This window comes from Asterias rubens, chromosome 7, assembly GCF_902459465.1.
Source record: "Asterias rubens chromosome 7, eAstRub1.3, whole genome shotgun sequence".
Lineage (NCBI taxonomy): Eukaryota > Metazoa > Echinodermata > Asteroidea > Forcipulatida > Asteriidae > Asterias > Asterias rubens.
The window spans coordinates 7507826-7525402 of record NC_047068.1 but is presented as its reverse complement, the minus strand read 5'-3'; the positions used below and the strand labels follow the sequence as shown (position 1 = coordinate 7525402).

Sequence of the window (17577 nt, the reverse complement as noted above, 5' to 3'; positions counted from 1 at the left end):
CGTTTCTCTTTAGATGAGTGTGCCAGCAGGCCCTGTCTTAACGGTGGAGTTTGTAACGATAGGGTGAACAGCTTCTTCTGTCAATGCACTAACCAGTTTACTGGCACACAGTGTCAAACTCGCTTCTGTAAGTGTTTCTTGTCTAATCAAATATATAGCGCATGCATGTATCTACCAACAAGGTACTCGAGGCTTTGAGTATAAACTTTCTGAAAAATAGGTTATTGAAGTGATGAATTATGAGCCTCAATTACGTAGCACTTTATCATGGTTTACATGGTGCTACAGCCACAGCCAGGAACACCCTTCTCTGTTCGATAAGTGCACTGGGTTCTTTTAAATGCGTTACACAACACATGGGACCAATGGCTTTATGTGCCATCGGAAGGACGAAGCAATGGTCAAGTGTCTTGCTTAAGGACACACATGTCATGGCTGGGGGGTTCAAACCCACACTCTGCTAATCAGAATCACCAGAGTCTGTACCAAATAATCTTAGATCTTGTCTTAGTCCCACAAAATTCAAAATCTTTCTCAAAACTTATCTTTATGTCACATGTTTTCAATTTAGTTGAAAGATTGTAACTTCTTGCGGCGTTAATTTCTATCTTTTAATCAACTTTTGTTTGTTAAAGGCAGTGGACACTATTGGCAATTGTCAAAGACTAGCCTTCACAGTTGGTGTATCTCAACATACACATAAAATAACAAGCCTGTGAAAATTTGAGCTCAATCGGTCATCGAACTTACGAGATAATAATGTAAGAAAAAACACCCTTGTCACACGAAGTTGTGTGCTTTCAGATGCTTGATTTCGAGACCTCAAATTCTAAACTTGAGGTCTCGAATTCAAATTCGTAGAAATTACTTCTTTCTCGAAAACTATGGCACTTCAGAGGGAGCCGTTTCTCACAATGTTTTATACCATTAACCTCTCCCCATTACTTTGTTACCAAGTAAGGTTTTAAGCTAATAATTATTCTGAGTACTTACCAATAGTGTCCACTGCCTTTAAACATTGTATTTCCACAGACACCCCCTGCCAGCCTGATCCATGTCTGAACTTTGGTACCTGTAACGTCATCAGCGCCACACTGAACATGTACAACTGTTTATGTACACAGGGGTACTCGGGGTCAAGATGCGAGATTCGTAAGTTGTCTTTGAGTTTTTAAAAATGTCACTATGATGAGTGACTTCGGCTGTGATTTCTTTTTGTTTGTGATTTTGATTTTGTGGTTTCGGTTTTGTGATTATTGCGGATTGTTTAGTCAATGTGCAGCTATTTACAGACACGGTGGTCTGCCAAAGCTGTAGCAAATTAAGATTAACTTGCAACTAACCATGTAAACTTGCAACCAACAATGTAAACTTGCAACTAACAGTGTCAACTTGCAACTAATAATTTTAACTTGCAACTAACAATGTAAACTTGCAACTAACAGTGTCAACTTGCAACTAATAATTTTAACTTGCAACTAACAATGTCAACTTGCAAATGTAAACTTGCAACTAATATTATTGTAAACTTGCTGACAATGTAAACTCGCAACCAACCATGTAAATGTTCAATCAACTACCTAAACGTGATGTGGGTTGATTAGAATTTAAAAAAAAATCAGTATAGCATGCTTGCCCTCCACATGTTGGGACGCTTTGGGGTGGTTTTAGTGGTATTGTAAAAAAAGTTACACCCATTAAAAAAAATGTCAATTGTGACAATAGAAAAATAAGTACACTTTTGCTGTGTTTCTTTATTGTAATTCTCTGCTGATACTTGTCATTTCAGCTCCACCAACTCTGTGCCAGTGCAGCCCCTGCCAGAATGGAGGTACATGCATTCCCCAGGGAAGCTCATCGTACCGATGCGCCTGTTTGTCCTACTACACCGGCCAGAATTGTGAAAGTCAGATCACTATAGGTAAAGTGTGTTTTGTATCTATCAGAACCAGCAGAATTAAACTACAGGACAACATTTGTAAAAATTTTACTCTACTTCAAATTTAACATCTCTTAACTTCACTCTAGACATGCCAAATGTATTTTTGTCTGCAGAAAGGGGGGAATCAGGAGTTGTGGAGAGCTAAATTTCATTTGTCCACGTGCATGATGGTGACTGATAAAAGAACACAGAGATTGCTGAGGTCAATTGAGGTCTGTGTGCTATGTACCATGTGATGTCGCTGTATGGCAAAATTGACCAGATCATCCAATGAAAAGCTGACACGCCAAACAGCTCAAATAATTTTCTCAAAGCATACACATGTATAGATTACACAGGTTCTAATGTTTGCCACTGATGCAGTTGTATCTTCAGAGAAAAAAAAAGTCAGCCGTGTTTCTAACTGAAAAAGAAAAAACCATTTTTATTACTTTGTTCCTCATTTTGGTCCTTGTTTTTTTTCTTTTTTTCTTTTTTTCTTTTCATAACCACAAAATATTGTATTATTATATTTTATCCTTGGCAGGGGTCTGATTGTACACATCATTTGGAGAGACAATATTTATTCATTGTGAATTTTTTTTAAATTTTATATTTCTCCTTTTTCTGATTGGGTAGATCCCTGTACTTCTAATCCATGCTTGAACGGCGGACAGTGTAGCCGGTCTAACAACGGCCCCGTGGTGTACTACTCCTGCACTTGTTTCAATGGTTTTGTTGGACTGAACTGTGAGACAAGACCAAGTAAGTATGGAGGATAGATCGATTGGCGGTCGGGTCGGTGTAAGTGGTTTCCCTGGGCCCAATTTCATAGAGCTGCTAAGCACAAACATTTGCTTAGCATGAAATTTCTTTCTTGAGATACTGGCACTACAAGGATTGGGTTTTCAGTCCCTACCTGATTGTGTGGGTTTTTCGTGGACAATTCTCTGAGGTTTTGAACCTCCCACCTCCAAAATTGAAACTTACTTTCTTGTCTTCTTTCCATTGGGTTCTTGGCTTTTCTGAGAGTCCTTGGCTTCACAGCTAGAATAAATGAAATGAAATGAAATGATCAAAACTTTACTGTCCAGGATCTACTTGGGTGTTGTTTAACAAGCGTGAAAATGAATATTCATTGGATTAAATGGAATGGGCCAATGAGCAGGCCTTATTGTGTAACTTATCTTATGAATATTCATACATAGAAACCGCCCTAGTTTGATTGGTTGTTATTTCTGTCTGTTTTAGATCCGTGTACTTCCAACCCTTGCCTGAATGGCGGAGTCTGCGCAATTCTCAACGAAAACAACTTTGGCTTTTTCTGCAACTGTGTCAATGGCTATACTGGGACAAACTGCCAAACTGGTACGTAAAATATGTCTTGATTTGACACACACAAACCCAAAAGATACTGTAACAATAAGTGTTTACGCAAAATCTGAAAAAAGGAAGAATTTCTCAAGTTCTGTAATTTTTAAATGATGTGGGTTCAAATCCTGGCCTGGTCATTCCTGACACTTTTATTATAATTGCTTCTCTACACCCAGGAGTACAACTGGGTACCAACAAGAGCCATGGGAGTAACCTGTGATGGATTGGTATCCTGTCCAGGAAAAAATATATAAATATTTTTAGTTGCTTAATGCCAAAGAAACCAGCTATAAACACCAGCCTTTTTTCAATCTAAAATGTCTGGAGAGAAATTCAAATAAACTATTTAGTTTTGTTAAGTTTGGTGCTATGATATCATTGGAAACATTTTGAAATTGTTGTTCAGAACAGGACGGTTTCCCTTGCCAGTTCGGTTTCACTTGTATAATTCTTACATTTATTAAATTGTTTTTCTTTCCTAGCTAATCCGTGTATATCCAATCCATGCGCGAACGGAGGCACTTGCCAAACCCAGTCTCGTCAAGGCGTCATTGTATATGTTTGCCAATGCATTGTCGGCTACACTGGAGAACGATGCACCATTCCACCACAAAGTAAGATAATTGAAAATCCTTGAGATGCTTGTAGTGCAAATTTAGGAAATTTATTTGTTTTCCTTCCATTTTGAATCGTTCCAGAAAGGTGTGCGGATCTGTCCAAAAGCGTGTACATATAAAGTAGAAAATAATTCAAATTTTACATCTTCATTTTTTCATAATGTTATTTTGAAACATATGCTTCTATTTGTTTTATTAACTTACTTGCAATTTTGTTTATTCAAATAAGTTTGTCTCCTGGTTTTGCATTTTTTTTCTCCCTGATTGATAAAGGCAAAATGATGCAAAATAAGCTTTTAAATTGTTGATTTCCTTTCAGTTATGAATAATACAGTATGCTGGTAGTGGGATGTGACTGTACTCGCTAAGGTCGAACATTAAACTGGAATTTTTGTTACTGTCATATTGTGAAACCATTGTTTTAAGGTTATGTGCAGTCACAGTCTGCCCGTGGTCTGACATTAAGGGAGTCATTAACTGCACTCACTTTGGGACTCAAACAAATGGTCTGCGTCACTCATTATCGCTCTGCACAGAATGTAGTGGAGAATCAGACCTTTAAATTGGCATAACCAGTTTTTTATGACGTCAGGTGATTGGGTCAATATACAACATCTTTGCTATTATTTTTATTGTTTTTATTTTTTATTTTCAGATCCATGTAATTCTCAACCCTGTCTTAACGGTGGCCAGTGCTCTAGGAACCAGCAGGATGTCACAGCATACTTCTGCACATGTGGCGCTGGTTTCTCTGGGAACAGGTGCGAGCTGAGAAGTAAGTAGTACTCTCACCTAACTCCAATCAGATGAATGAATTTCAGACTGGCTTAAGTGTTTACAAAGAAGCTAACAATAAATTGTCCCACCTTTTGAAATGAAATATTCACAGGTTAGTTTTCAAATCTATATTTTTATAGGATTGAAACAACTGAACCAAAAACCAAAGCTATACTTTGCCTTTAATGATTTATTATCTTTAGTATTATTATTTGTCAATTTCACATATAAATACGAATAGGACAAAACTCTTAAAACATTAAATATAAAAATACATACATCTAGAATGGAAAATCAGTAAAAAAGGGGGATACATCTAGATTAAAAAAAAGGGGGGGGGGCAGGCAGTAAAGAAGAAAACAAAGTACTACACGACTGAGGACAACAGAAAGACATCAACAATCCAGGTTTGCCAGGACTGGCAAAAGTGCCTGCACTGTCACCAAGAGGCGTGTCAGTCCAACTTGGAAGGACAACAGACAAAAGGACAAACAATTACACATAAGTCTACAGACAAAAAAACAAGCACTAAATAAATTTACAAACAAGCAAACATGCAAAATAAACAAGAAACAAATTTTAAAACGAACTACATAAATCAAAACATGGACACAAGACAACAAAAGAAACAACAGACAAGATAAACAAACAATTTTTGTTTACAAAATTGCCAGAAAAGGGTCTAGTGGGAAAGTACCACAACTTTTAGTTTCCCTTTTAAAATGTTGAAATTATCAGTGAGAAGAGAGGTTTTAAAAGCAGCCCACTTAGTTGGAAAAGAGAAAATGCAGCTGTTCTTGGAAGTTCTTTATGAATTGACAATCATTAAGTTGTCTGGAGAGGGCTTGTAGTGTGTTTTGTCTGTTTTATGGTAGATAAAAATGTTATGTAAATTTTGTAAACTTGTTGTATAAAAGGCCAAAATGAATTTCCCACTGTAGATAATAAAGTGAACTGAAATTATAATTGAATTAAGGATATTTCTTCAAATGTACACAATTTTTTTTTATATATGATTATTATTTGTATTTGTCCAACCAGATGATCCTTGCGTATCCAATCCATGCCTGAACGGAGGCCGATGCACCAGTCAGCAAAATGGCAACACATTTGTGTACTTCTGTCAATGTGTCTTAGGATATACAGGAATTCAGTGCAGCACTCCACCATCGAGTAAGTTCATTAGTCAGTTGAATGCTCTACATAAAAAAGAGGACTGAATGCTTCGTGCATTGCGAACTTCATTGCATCACAAAGGGAAACGGAGCGCGTACCGATTGTTGCGTCACCAAAATTCGCTTTGTATGAACCGGGCTTTAGACTGCAGAACTTGCAACCACAAGGTTATAGGTTCAAACTCCCTTCCAAGCTAACGGCTGATTTCCAATGACTAGATTAAGTATTGTCATCTAGTTACTGGATCATGATTTCTTGATTTGTGCAATTCATATTTAAAGACGTTAATCCAATGTTTGTAGGAGAGAGATTGGCTGTTGCCAGCTTGGTGTTTATATATCCCCTTTTGGGAGTTTTTACTTCTCAGAAAAATATCAGTTTCTGTCGTGTGAAATATTTTGAATGAGGACAGTTTTTTTTCCCCAGTCAAATAACATATGCAAGCTTTTGAGCCGTAAGTAGCAAAACCCTGCACGGGCAGCAGATGTATGCACATTTGACGGAGTGACTAACCAACAGAATTGTAAATATATCAATGATTTTGTTTTTTATCCTCTTTTTTCTCAGATCCTTGCATATCCCAGCCTTGTCTGAACGGGGGTACATGCAACAGAGTCAACAATTTCCAGTTTGCGTGCCAGTGTAACCAATATTACACGGGGAATACGTGTGAGATATGTGAGTCCATGAATTAGGAATGCGCAGTATTTTTGACTGCGTGAGGGTGCTCTGTGATATGTGTATCACTTACGGGGCGCTTCACAGAGGTTAACAAATGTTAAGCTAATACAGATCAATTTAAGAAAAACAGATTAAAAATGGTAAGAAAACTACAAACAACCAAAGTCAATTAATAAAAAGTTAAGCAAGTAAGAACAATGCTGGACAGTTTAAGATAAACAGTTTTAAAATACATCATATCCATCAAGGATAATAATACCTTTAAAGGAGCCGTTATAAAAACCCACCTCTAAAGCAACTTAAAAACTACGGCTCAACAAAGGTGACAGAAGTGGCCTTCTGCCCTTATGTGTCTAGCGACTTGCATAAATTGTTTTTTACAAATAGAGCTGCCATTAGTCTGAATTTTATAAACACACTCTGTTCCTCTGCTCTGTTTACAGCTATGATAACACCATGCACAGTTAATCCATGCACCAATGGAGGGACATGCTTCATCAGGTCATCAAGCTTCACTTGTGTCTGTCGCCCAGGCTACTCCGGATCTACATGTCTCATTCTCAGTAAGAAACTTGCTCCATACTATCCCTTTAAAAAATAATTGGCTCTCTGGAAATGTTATGAGAGCAATTTAATTGTATCTATTGTTGGTGTTTCAGGGGTTGATTTCACAAAGAGTTAGGACTAGTCCCAGCTTAGGGCTAGTCCTAACTTAGGGCTAGTCCTAGGAGATACTAAAAACTTACGTCTAGTCCTAATTTAGGACAAGTAACTTTTAAGACTAGTCTTAATTCCTTGTGAAATCCATAAAGACACTGTTCAAAGAGAGACAATTCAAAACAAATTCGATGTTAATAAATAAAATTAAAAACAAAAACGAAACAGGGAAAATAAACAAAAAGTACTATTCAAATTAAATAAAACATAGTTGGAGACACAACTCTAAAAAAGAAAGCTTTGATTAAATTTTAAGGGTGATCACTTTTTTTTTAAATGAGCTTAATTTGTCTTCAGTATAAGCTTGCATGTCAGTTCACATTTAGGTACACTTTTTGGGTGGTTTGAAGTACTTCAAATAAGTATACAACCATTTGGGAAAATTGCTAAAATGGTGGATGCAAAGTGGTACCCTTGTTTTGTTAAACCGTATTATCTATATTCCAATAAGTGGAAAGAGTATACTAACACTATTTTTAACCACCAAAATTTGTTGTTTTGTCTCCAGGTGTGTGTGCCAACAATCCATGCCAGAATGGCGGTGCTTGTTCACAGATGCAGAACAATCCCAACCAGTTTCGCTGCACATGTCAATTTGGTTGGACTGGGACCAACTGTAACACACGTAAGTTCAAATTTCATTTCATGTAAATTTATATCCTTTGGGGTTGCGTTTAGTTTAAAACACCAAAAACCAGTTTAGTCTAATTTCCAATGGTTTTTTTCCCACGGACAAATTGATTAAATTGCCTGAAATGTCTATTAGAGCGTACACCGTATGCACATGTAGGTCAGCCATAGTACTAGATAGAATATTTATATTCTTTTTCAAAGAACCCAATAAAAAAATTAAAAAAATTATAAAAATAATAATTATGGTTTACCACATGGGCGTATGTTTGCTATTCTTTAGTTGTCGTTAATTATTTTTTATTGATAAAGCATTTCTAAGCTTGAAGATCAAATAATAGCTCTTTTATCAAAACAAATCATATTTGTGAAAATACTTTGATGTTTGTACTAAATTTGGTGCAAACCAAACCTTGTTCGTTCTTGAATCTAAATTACCATTTGAAAATAACTCAAAACAATAACTTTCAAATCAATGTTTTGTTTTCTTCGACAGCTTTGCCTACTGCCTGTACCAACAATCCTTGTTTAAATCAAGGCTCATGCATTGTAACTGGGACTTCATCATATGTGTGCAACTGCAGAAATGGCTACACAGGGAATGTATGCAACATAATAGGTAAAACAAATAATGTCCCTGGTGTTCAGTTATTTGTGCATGTTAAATGTACCAGTATTGCTTAACCTTGTGGTAGAGTTCACAATATAGAGCGCCACCAAGAGTTTTCCCCAGAGAGGTTAAATTCAGAAAGCGGACAGTCAATGTAGAACACAAAGCCTGAATGGCTACACAGGGAATGTACGCAACATAATAGCTACCACAAATATTGTCATTTCTGTTCAGTTTTTTGGGGCACCTTTATTACTTAACCTTGTAGTAGAAATCACAATATAGAGCGCCACCAAGAGTTTGTCCTGGAGAGGTTCATTGAAGAAAGCAGATAGTCAATATTGAAGACAAAGCCATTTGTAGTAAGATTTAAATATTATGTCTGGTGTGCAATAGCTTGCTTTAAGCCACAAGTGACTGTGTGGCATGTCATGGCTGATCGGTTAAGATCACTCCGCACTAATTAGAAGAAGAAAAAGAAATTGCTAATCATCTCATGTTTCTTCAACAGTGGCATGCAATCCCAGTCCGTGTTTGAATGGTGGACAGTGCAGTACAACTGGAAACAATATATTGAATCCAATCTGTACTTGTACACAGAGTTTCACCGGCGACAGATGTCAAGTTTGTAAGTACTTTAAGTCTTTCAGTATTTTGTATATTTATAACTTTTTCAAAATTTGTTAAAGACAGTGGACACTATTGGTAATTGTCAAAGACTAGCCTTCACAGTTGGTGTATCTCAACATATGCATAAAATAACAAACCTGTGAAAATTTGAGCTCAATCGATCATCGAACTTGCGAGATAATAATGAAAGAAAAAACACCCTTGTCACACGAAGATGTGTGCGTATTTAGATAGTTGTTTTTGAGACCTCAAGTTCTCAACTTGAGGTCTCGAAATCAAATTCGTGGAAAATTACTTCTTTCTCGAAAACTACCCCAGGTCAAAATTCCAGTTGAACCTAGTTAAACTGTGTTTAACTGGAACTAGTTGAAAACCAGTTGATAAACTAGTTAAACACAGTTTAAACCAGTTGGTTTAATATGGAAAATGGACAGAAACCAACTGGTTTATAATTTCAACCTAGTTGAACACAGTTAAACCTAGTCCAAACCAGTTGGTTAATATGGAAAATGGACGAGTTTGGTCACTATCCAGTTGAACCAGTTGACCCCAGTTAACTAGGTTCAACTGGAATTTTGACCTGGGACGTCACTTCAGAGGGAGCCGTTTCTCACAATGTTTACTCGTCACCGAGAAAGGTTTTGTGCTAATAATTATTTTGAGTAATTACCAATAGTGTCCACTGCCTTTAAGGCTAATGACTGAATGTAGAGATAGTTTAGCACAAAAAAGAAGAAAAAAAACATATAAAATGGTTTTCCCCCTATTTGTTATGCCTTGTACTATTGTAACTTTGGTTGGTTTTGTATTGGTCAAATAAATAAAAATAATAACGATACATATTTTTTTATAAGATTGCTGATATTAATTATTGTTATCCATGTTTTAGCCATCACAACACCGTGCAGTAATAATCCTTGCTTAAATGGAGGCACGTGCACAGTCACTGGGTCCTCATCCTACATGTGCAGCTGTCGAGTGGGGTACATGGGGGCTAACTGCCAGACTCTAGGTAAGTTCCAAAACCAAGGTCTCATTAATCTTGGGGTCGATTTCACAAATAGTTTAGAGTGATTTTAAAGGAACACATTGCCTTGGATCCAACGAGTTGGTCTATGAAAAGCGCTTGAAACCCTTGGTTATGAATTCGATATGGTTAGGAAGATGTTTTAAAAGTTGAATACAATGATCCCCGCAAAAAATTAATATGCCTTGAAAGTGCGTGGGTTTCCTTTTACGGTCGGCCATTTTATGGAGTCAAAAACTGGCTGACCGTGTAAGTTTAGAGAGTAAAAGGAAAATCGTGCAATTTCGAAGCATATTTGTGTGGATTGTATTAAACTTTTAAAACATCTTTCCAACCATAAACATTTCATAACAAATGGTTTCAAACACATTTTTACAGACCAACTCGCCCTATCCAAGGTAACGTGTTCCTTTAACTACAACTCAAAGTAAAGTGTGATGTCACAATACAACTCACCGTGGTACTGTCAGGTTTCTTGCGATGAATTTTATTGCTTTGTGAAATCGGCCCCCGAATGACTACATTGATGTAACTCTAGCAGAAATACTTGGAGAGGGGGATGATTTGGAAATGTTGAATCTTCGGCTTCGATTAAAGGGTTTTTGACGAGAGGCGAGACAAGTTCAAAAGTTCACCTAGTGTGTGGAACCAGCTGAAGGCATTATTGACAAGTATTACCAGACAATGTCACCTGAATGAAAGTTGGTTTCATGGAGATTGGTTTCTTGGCCTTGTCATAACCAAATAATGTTTGATGCTGTGTTTTTTGACGATGCTCTTTGGAAATCCAGGGGGGGGGGAAGATCCTACAAGCTGCCCCATCATTGTCAACAACATTGTTTGGGCAGGTTGGTGGAGGGTACTTAGTAAGTCTCCCACAGGTTGCGATCCAGCAAACACCTCGCATAAATGAAAGTTCTAGTACAAGTCATTGGGTGTTGTTGCCGAGTAGATAAACCACCGAACTCAAGCTCGAGTGTTTTTGTTCAGCAGGGTTCGAATCCCGGTTCTGATCTTGTGTCCTTGAGCAAGACACCTAACCATAAGCTTTCTCCACCCAGTGGTGAATGGGTACCTGCGAGGGCAGAGATGGTTCTTTTGATTGATTAGCTTAGCGTGCTACATATTTGGCAGCACGCTGTATACTCCCATAGGGAGCTGAGATGGTTTAAGAAATGATTTAAGGGTCAGTGAATGTGGAAGCGCTTTGGAACGCCCTACATGAAGTATGCAAACACAAGTTGAAGTTTTTGTCCTACTTTTTTGTTCTCCAACAGGTGCTTGCAACCCCAGTCAATGCATAAACGGAGGCACCTGTATGATCAATTACAATAATCCTTCAGACTACTTCTGTGACTGCTTAACAGGATACACTGGTAACAACTGTCAGTTTGGTAAGTTGCAGTCAACTCCATCGATTTATGTTTTTTTATGTTTTTTTTTAAAGAATTTGTTCCATTTTTTGCAAAACAATCGACACACATTATAATTGAAAATAATATCACAAAGAAAAATGAAGTTAAAAAAAAAACCCAAGAACAATAAGTTATTTAAAAATTGCAGAACAGTCATAATGAACTTAAAATTTGAACACAGAACACTGTCAGTTTGGTAAGTTGCAGTCAACTCCATCGGTTTATGTTTTTTTCTTCTTTTTTTCTTCTGAAGAATTGGTTCCATTTTTTTGCAAAACACTGACACACATTATAATTGACAATAATATCACCAAGAAAAATGAAGTTAAAAAAAAACCAAGAACAATAAGTTATTTAAAAATTGCAGAACGGTCATAATGAAAAAACTTAAAATTTGAACACAGGAGACTCATTTTGAAAGTGGCACAGAGCCTTGTTTTTTGTGTATTTTTGTGCTTCTGAGTACTTCTGAAAATACAGATTAAAGACAGTGTTCACTATTGGTAATTGTCAAAGACCAGTCTTCTCACTTGGTGTATATCAGCATATGCATAAAATAACAAACCTGTGAAAATTTGAGCTCAATTGGTCGTCGGAGTTGCGAGATAACTATGAAAGAAAAAAACACCCTTGTCACATGAAGTTGTGTGCTTTTAGATGCTTGATTTCGAGACCTCAAATTCTAAACTTGAGGTCTCAAAATAAAATTCGTGGAAAAATTAATTCCTTCTCGAAAACTACGTCACTTAAGAAGGAGCCGTTTCTCACAATGTTTTATACTATCAACCTCTCCCCATTGCTCGTTACCAAGTGAGGTTTCATGCTGATAATTATGTCGAGTAATTACCAATAGTGTCCACTGCCTTAAATAGAAATAAGGAATGATAAGTGCTAAAAACAACTCATGCTATTCTTGGTTAACTCTTTCCACAGCTTCCCCGACACCATGCAGTAGCAACCCTTGTCAGAATGGTGGTGCGTGCAGTAACGTAGACAGTACTAGGTTCACATGCCAATGTCGTTTGGGCTACTCGGGGACACGCTGTTCATCTGTTGGTAAGTCAGCATGCGAGACTTAACCCTCAATGCACTGTATACTTGACCGCGTGTTTTTATCACTTCCAGGGGTATGTTCATTCACACCAAAACAGTTAATATAGAGTGGAACGCATTACCACCACAGATATCATATCCATAACGACCATAAGACTTTTAAAGAAGACGTTATAACCAGCCCCTAAAGCAACTGACAACTATGGTGCAACCAAAGTGACAGAACGTGTAGGACGAATTGCGTACCCTTGGAAGTGATAAAAATACTATTGAGTGCACCCTCACGCGGTAAAAAGTACAGGGCATTTCAAATGTGAAGAAACTATAATATTATTTATCTCTATAAAATTATTATCCTAATTTTCTGATAGGGTCTTGTGTTATTGTTTATGGATTGTGGTATTTCCCAACTTTTAAACAATTTGTTATGTTTTGTGATTTTTGCTGTTATTACCATTTTAACTTTTGTACTTTTGCTATTGTTGTTTATATAATTGTTTCTTGATTATTTTGTTATGCACTTGTGTACATTTAATGGAATGGTGCGCAATATAAATCAATAAACTATTGTTACTATTAATATATATATTTTTTTTTTTCTCTCGTGGTAATTTAGTTGCCTGTGCATCAAATCCTTGCCAGAACAACGGTCTGTGTACAATCAACAACAACAACCCCAATCAATTTGTCTGCTCCTGCCAGCAAAACTTTGGTGGAACCTTTTGCCAGACTTGTAAGTAGAATTTCTATTTAACTCTAATAAGTATAACTAACCCTCCTACTGATACACCATTCAAAACCATTCAAAATTCCAACTCTCACATTTGCCCATTGCTTTTGTACACACATGGCAATACCATTTGAACATTGTTAATAGTGAGCTTTCCTACCACTTAAAACCATTCAAGTGGTTTTGAATGGTGCATACACTACACCTGTGTGTGTAACCATAGCCAAATGGTTTCAAATGGTGTACCAACCCCACAGTGAAGGTATGTTGATAGAGTAGAAATGGACTGTGTGTGTTACCATAGCCAAATGGTTTCAAATGGTGTATCCACCCCACAGTGAAAGATAGAGTACATGGACTGTGTATTACCATAGCCAAATGGTTTAAATGGTGTATTAACCCCACAGTGAAAGTATGTTGATAGAGTACATCTGGACTGAAGGAGGGACTTTTTCATGGAAGTGTCAGGTGTCCCTGTGTTTTTGTTAGGCCATGGTTAGGCTCAGGAGGGCTCAGTAGATTCACAGAAGTTTAACAGTGCACAATGCATGTTGTATTAGTGTGTTATAATCTATCATCATTGCCTTTTCACATTTCTTTATTTTACAACATGTACACTGAATAACACCAAGTGTTGCATTAATTTTTGTATTGTAGAAAATGAACAAAAAGGAAATACAAAAAGAAAACTGACTTGGTACTTAAGGCTTTGCTGTGTGTGAAGTGTGGGGGTGACTGCAGTCAATGGTCCTTACTAGGCCGAGTGGAACCTCAGAAAACACCCGTCTTTGCATAGGTGGATGCTGCAAGATGTGCATCCAGTCCGCGTGACAATTGGATGGCCTAACCTGGTGGTATTGCCATCTCTGCGGCACTGGATGCACATCTTTGGGTGCTTGTCGGGCATTCTGATCAGCCTATGGTTTGGGCCATTGACTGCAGGCACCGGTGGGAGATGGTGGGGTTGATGTGCAGGGGTTCCCTCCGCAAAGCCACTGATTAGTTTGGTCGCTATGTCCACCGTGAACATACGGTGGGACATCGAGTGTACGCCCGGATCTGCTGCGGTGTTATGCTTATAGCAGATCCAGGCATTTACACGAGCTACATCCATCAGAAAGTAGAGGATCTTCCTCCACCATGCCATAGACTGGCGGCTACAAGACTGGTATGATCGCAGTTGATCTGACCTGTCAACGCCACCCATAAATTGGGTATAGTCTACGGCATGGGGAGGAGCGGGTACTTGTTTCCGCGAAGCGGTCCTTTACCCCTTGTCCTTTATGTTTCTCGTCAGTTGGTGTATAGCTCGGTCCCGATATCCCTGATGACAGGTGGACAGAAGACTGACAACTTTTGTGTCCCGCCACAGGACCACCATCAATTGCCCTTGCTGCCTCGAGTACATTGTTCCTCTGGGGGACTTGCTCATTAAACTTATCTGGCGGTGCTTGGATGGGTTGATGCCTTCCTTAGTGTTGAAATCATCAGGCAATCCCTTTGAAGACCGCTTCACCGCACCGCACAGATAAGTTTTCTGATCCAGAAGTTCTTTAGCAAGGGCAACTGACGTGTAGAGTCTGTCACAGAAGAGTAGGTGGTACCGACCAAGGAAGGGCTGCATCATCCGCAGTGAGAGATCTTTCATCTTGAGGCCAGATTCTGAATGTACCTTCATGTGAAGAAGGTACCCAGATCTGGCTTCACTCACTGCATAGATTTTGAAGCCCATCTTGGTCGGCTTACATGTAAGTGGCATAAAAAACCGCTTGATGTTGGCCTTTGTACTCTTGTACTTGATCATGGCCTCGTCCAGCGACAACTCCCTCTGAGGATTGTAGTTTTGGAGGCAGTTGTCGCTGACCGTGTCCCAAATGATCTGCAAAGGGTACAAAGGATGGGCTTTCATCCACATAAAGCGGTCTTTTTTGTCCCTTATGTGCTGTGGTCCTGTGGCAGGGTCAGAGCACGCCAGAACCTCAGAAAGAAGATAAAATCTTCCTCTAGTCATTGTTGATGACACAAGGTTATTTCTGAGGCCCGGGTGCACTGACCAATCATCTTCAGCGTTTGTGTTGGGATGGACCCCCTGCAACATCCTAATACCAAACCAAGCTTTGATTTCTTGTACTGTGGTTTTGGGGTCGAGTTTGGGGTTTTTATTGCAGAAGGTTTGAACTTGAACAAATAAATTTATTGGAAAAAATGAAAGAAAATACTGTACAGGGTCATCATTAATGGGGCGGTCAAATGTGGGTCCTAGTGGTCCTTGTGATTTAAACTTGCGGGTTTTTATTTTTGTTAAGTCCCTATTCCATCCATGGCGATCAGTTGTGTGGCTTGAACCAGTTGTAGGGTCGAAGCGAGTTGGATCGGCGTCTGATCCGGGGTCTTGAACCATGACACGCCTTCCTCTCCTGACCGGCTGAGGCACCTCTACCCTACTTTCATCTGAAGATGAAGCAGCAGAGAACACTGGTTCTGAGGAGGATGACCCTGTTTCATCTGCTAAATAATACAGGGCATCCTCCTCGCTGTCGTCTTCAAATGAGAGCTGAGCAAATGATGCCTCAGGGATGTCACTCTCTTCCTCCACCAGGACCCAAGATGGCCCTGCAGTTGAAGTCCCTCCACCTCCCTCCGGTTCATTTTCTCCCTCGGCCTCCTTTTGGTTCTTTTTCCATTCTCTTCTTCTCCATTCTCTTCTTCTCCTGCTTCCTCTCCCTCTTCTGTTTCTTCTTCCTCAGTCTTTCTTCTCGCTCCCCATCCGCTCTCCTCTGTTCATCCTCCTGCTCCTTCCTTCTTTGATCCTCATGATTTTTCTTCTGTTTCTCTTCCTCCTGCTTCTTCCGTTTTTGCTTCTCACGCTTCTCCTTTAGTATCTCTTCCTGCTTCCTCTTACTCTTTTCCTTCTTTTTCTTTCTACGTTCTTCTTTCTCCTTCTCTTTCTCTTCTCTCTCCTTCTTCTGCTGTCTCTTTCTCTCTCGTTTTGCCTGCTTCTTCGTTTGTTTTTTCTGCTCGACCACTGTCAACGTCTCTCTCTCTTCTCCGTCCTCTTCATCATCTGCTTCTGCACCTCCATCTCCACTCTGGTCATCTACCTCATCATCTTCTCTTGTGTCCATTGGCACTTCATCATCTTCATCATCTTCATACTCTCTTCTCTCCCATCTTCCTTCCTTGCTTGCTTCAAATCTGCAAATAAATAAATAACTATTTTATGTTTTTGAACAAAATAATACCGTTGAAATATAAATTTAGAGAAACAATAATGCTTTATTTAAATATAAATGTACAAGTGACAGTAAAAGCATATTTACCCTTCATCTCTCTTCCTCTTCTTTCCACGAGCAACATCTACAAAAAGGGCCATTTCTCCCTTGCTCAAACTCTTCTGAAGTGCAGCACACTCTCGGGTGGTCATTGTTTTTAGCTCTGGGCTCAATCAATTGCAAATTGCAATGGGTTGAGGGGCTGTGAAGTAGGCCTTATATATCCTAGCATTTCTTTGTTTAAAATTTTACTTTTGTTTTCTTACATAATAATACGTAACCAGTTTTAAATAAATTAGTATTTAAATAATGAATAATATCAAAGCACATATGAGCAAACAACAATACAAACCTTTTAACCCCTTTAAAAAATGGAACATGCTCAAATCATTTCAGTTGTGTAGCCTACTTTATTGTTTTCCATTGAGCCTACCTATCTAAGTGTTTTTTTCTTGTCACCCTCAAGCTACACAACAATCCCTGTCTTGGAACAAAATATTTGGAAACAAAAGCTAATTCTATTAGATAAGCAAGGGGGAGATTAAGTGGACCATCCATCACCCTAAACACCCCCATGGGACCCCCCACAACCACCATACAACAGCTGTACCGTTTAAAACCAATCAGTGAAAGTCATACCACAATGGAGAGGTTGTTTCACCATTCAATGCCTAAGTAATAGGAATCTGAACTAGCTGTACTACCATTCAAAACCATTTGGAGCATCAACTGTTGCAAAGTTATCAGACCATTCAAAACCACATCAGTGAATGGTTTTGAATGGCAAGTCAACTTGTTCAAAAGAGACACCAAAGGTAGGAGGGTTCTAAGACAGGTTTTCGGTAACACCGTGTGAATATCTTTTTTTAAATAGTGGTGGTTCCGAAAAGAACCGGTGGTTAACGAAGAGGACTACTACTCATGCAAACTTTCAAACCCTACTTTTT

At 38.5% G+C, this 17577-nt stretch overlaps 2 protein-coding genes across 3 annotated transcripts in view; one reads left to right on the top strand and one right to left on the bottom strand.

Moving 5' to 3' along the window:
- The window catches only part of LOC117292969 (fibrillin-1-like), a 93678-nt gene that overhangs the window by 63463 nt on the left and 12638 nt on the right, over nucleotides 1-17577 (top strand). For both annotated transcript variants that reach the window (XM_033775150.1, XM_033775151.1), the window contains exons 53-69: nucleotides 14-127; nucleotides 1033-1152; nucleotides 1790-1921; nucleotides 2561-2686; nucleotides 3173-3289; nucleotides 3778-3909; nucleotides 4568-4687; nucleotides 5731-5862; nucleotides 6433-6543; nucleotides 6990-7109; nucleotides 7772-7888; nucleotides 8390-8512; nucleotides 9015-9131; nucleotides 10023-10145; nucleotides 11438-11554; nucleotides 12509-12631; nucleotides 13245-13361. In XM_033775150.1, the coding sequence (XP_033631041.1) occupies nucleotides 14-127; nucleotides 1033-1152; nucleotides 1790-1921; nucleotides 2561-2686; nucleotides 3173-3289; nucleotides 3778-3909; nucleotides 4568-4687; nucleotides 5731-5862; nucleotides 6433-6543; nucleotides 6990-7109; nucleotides 7772-7888; nucleotides 8390-8512; nucleotides 9015-9131; nucleotides 10023-10145; nucleotides 11438-11554; nucleotides 12509-12631; nucleotides 13245-13361 (2061 nt within the window). The remainder of the gene's footprint in view (nucleotides 1-13; nucleotides 128-1032; nucleotides 1153-1789; nucleotides 1922-2560; nucleotides 2687-3172; nucleotides 3290-3777; nucleotides 3910-4567; nucleotides 4688-5730; nucleotides 5863-6432; nucleotides 6544-6989; nucleotides 7110-7771; nucleotides 7889-8389; nucleotides 8513-9014; nucleotides 9132-10022; nucleotides 10146-11437; nucleotides 11555-12508; nucleotides 12632-13244; nucleotides 13362-17577) is intronic.
- LOC117292970 (vicilin-like seed storage protein At2g18540) lies at nucleotides 13406-17450 on the bottom strand. Its single transcript, XM_033775152.1, has one exon. It carries the CDS (start codon nucleotides 16481-16483, stop codon nucleotides 16004-16006), a length of 480 nt encoding a protein of 159 aa, XP_033631043.1. The 5' UTR covers nucleotides 16484-17450; the 3' UTR covers nucleotides 13406-16003.

What these genes read in the sequence shown, in the direction of transcription:
- LOC117292970 (XM_033775152.1), bottom strand. Translation starts at nt 16,483, where the DNA reads ATGGACACAAGAGAAGATGATGAGGTAGATGACCAGAGTGGAGATGGA.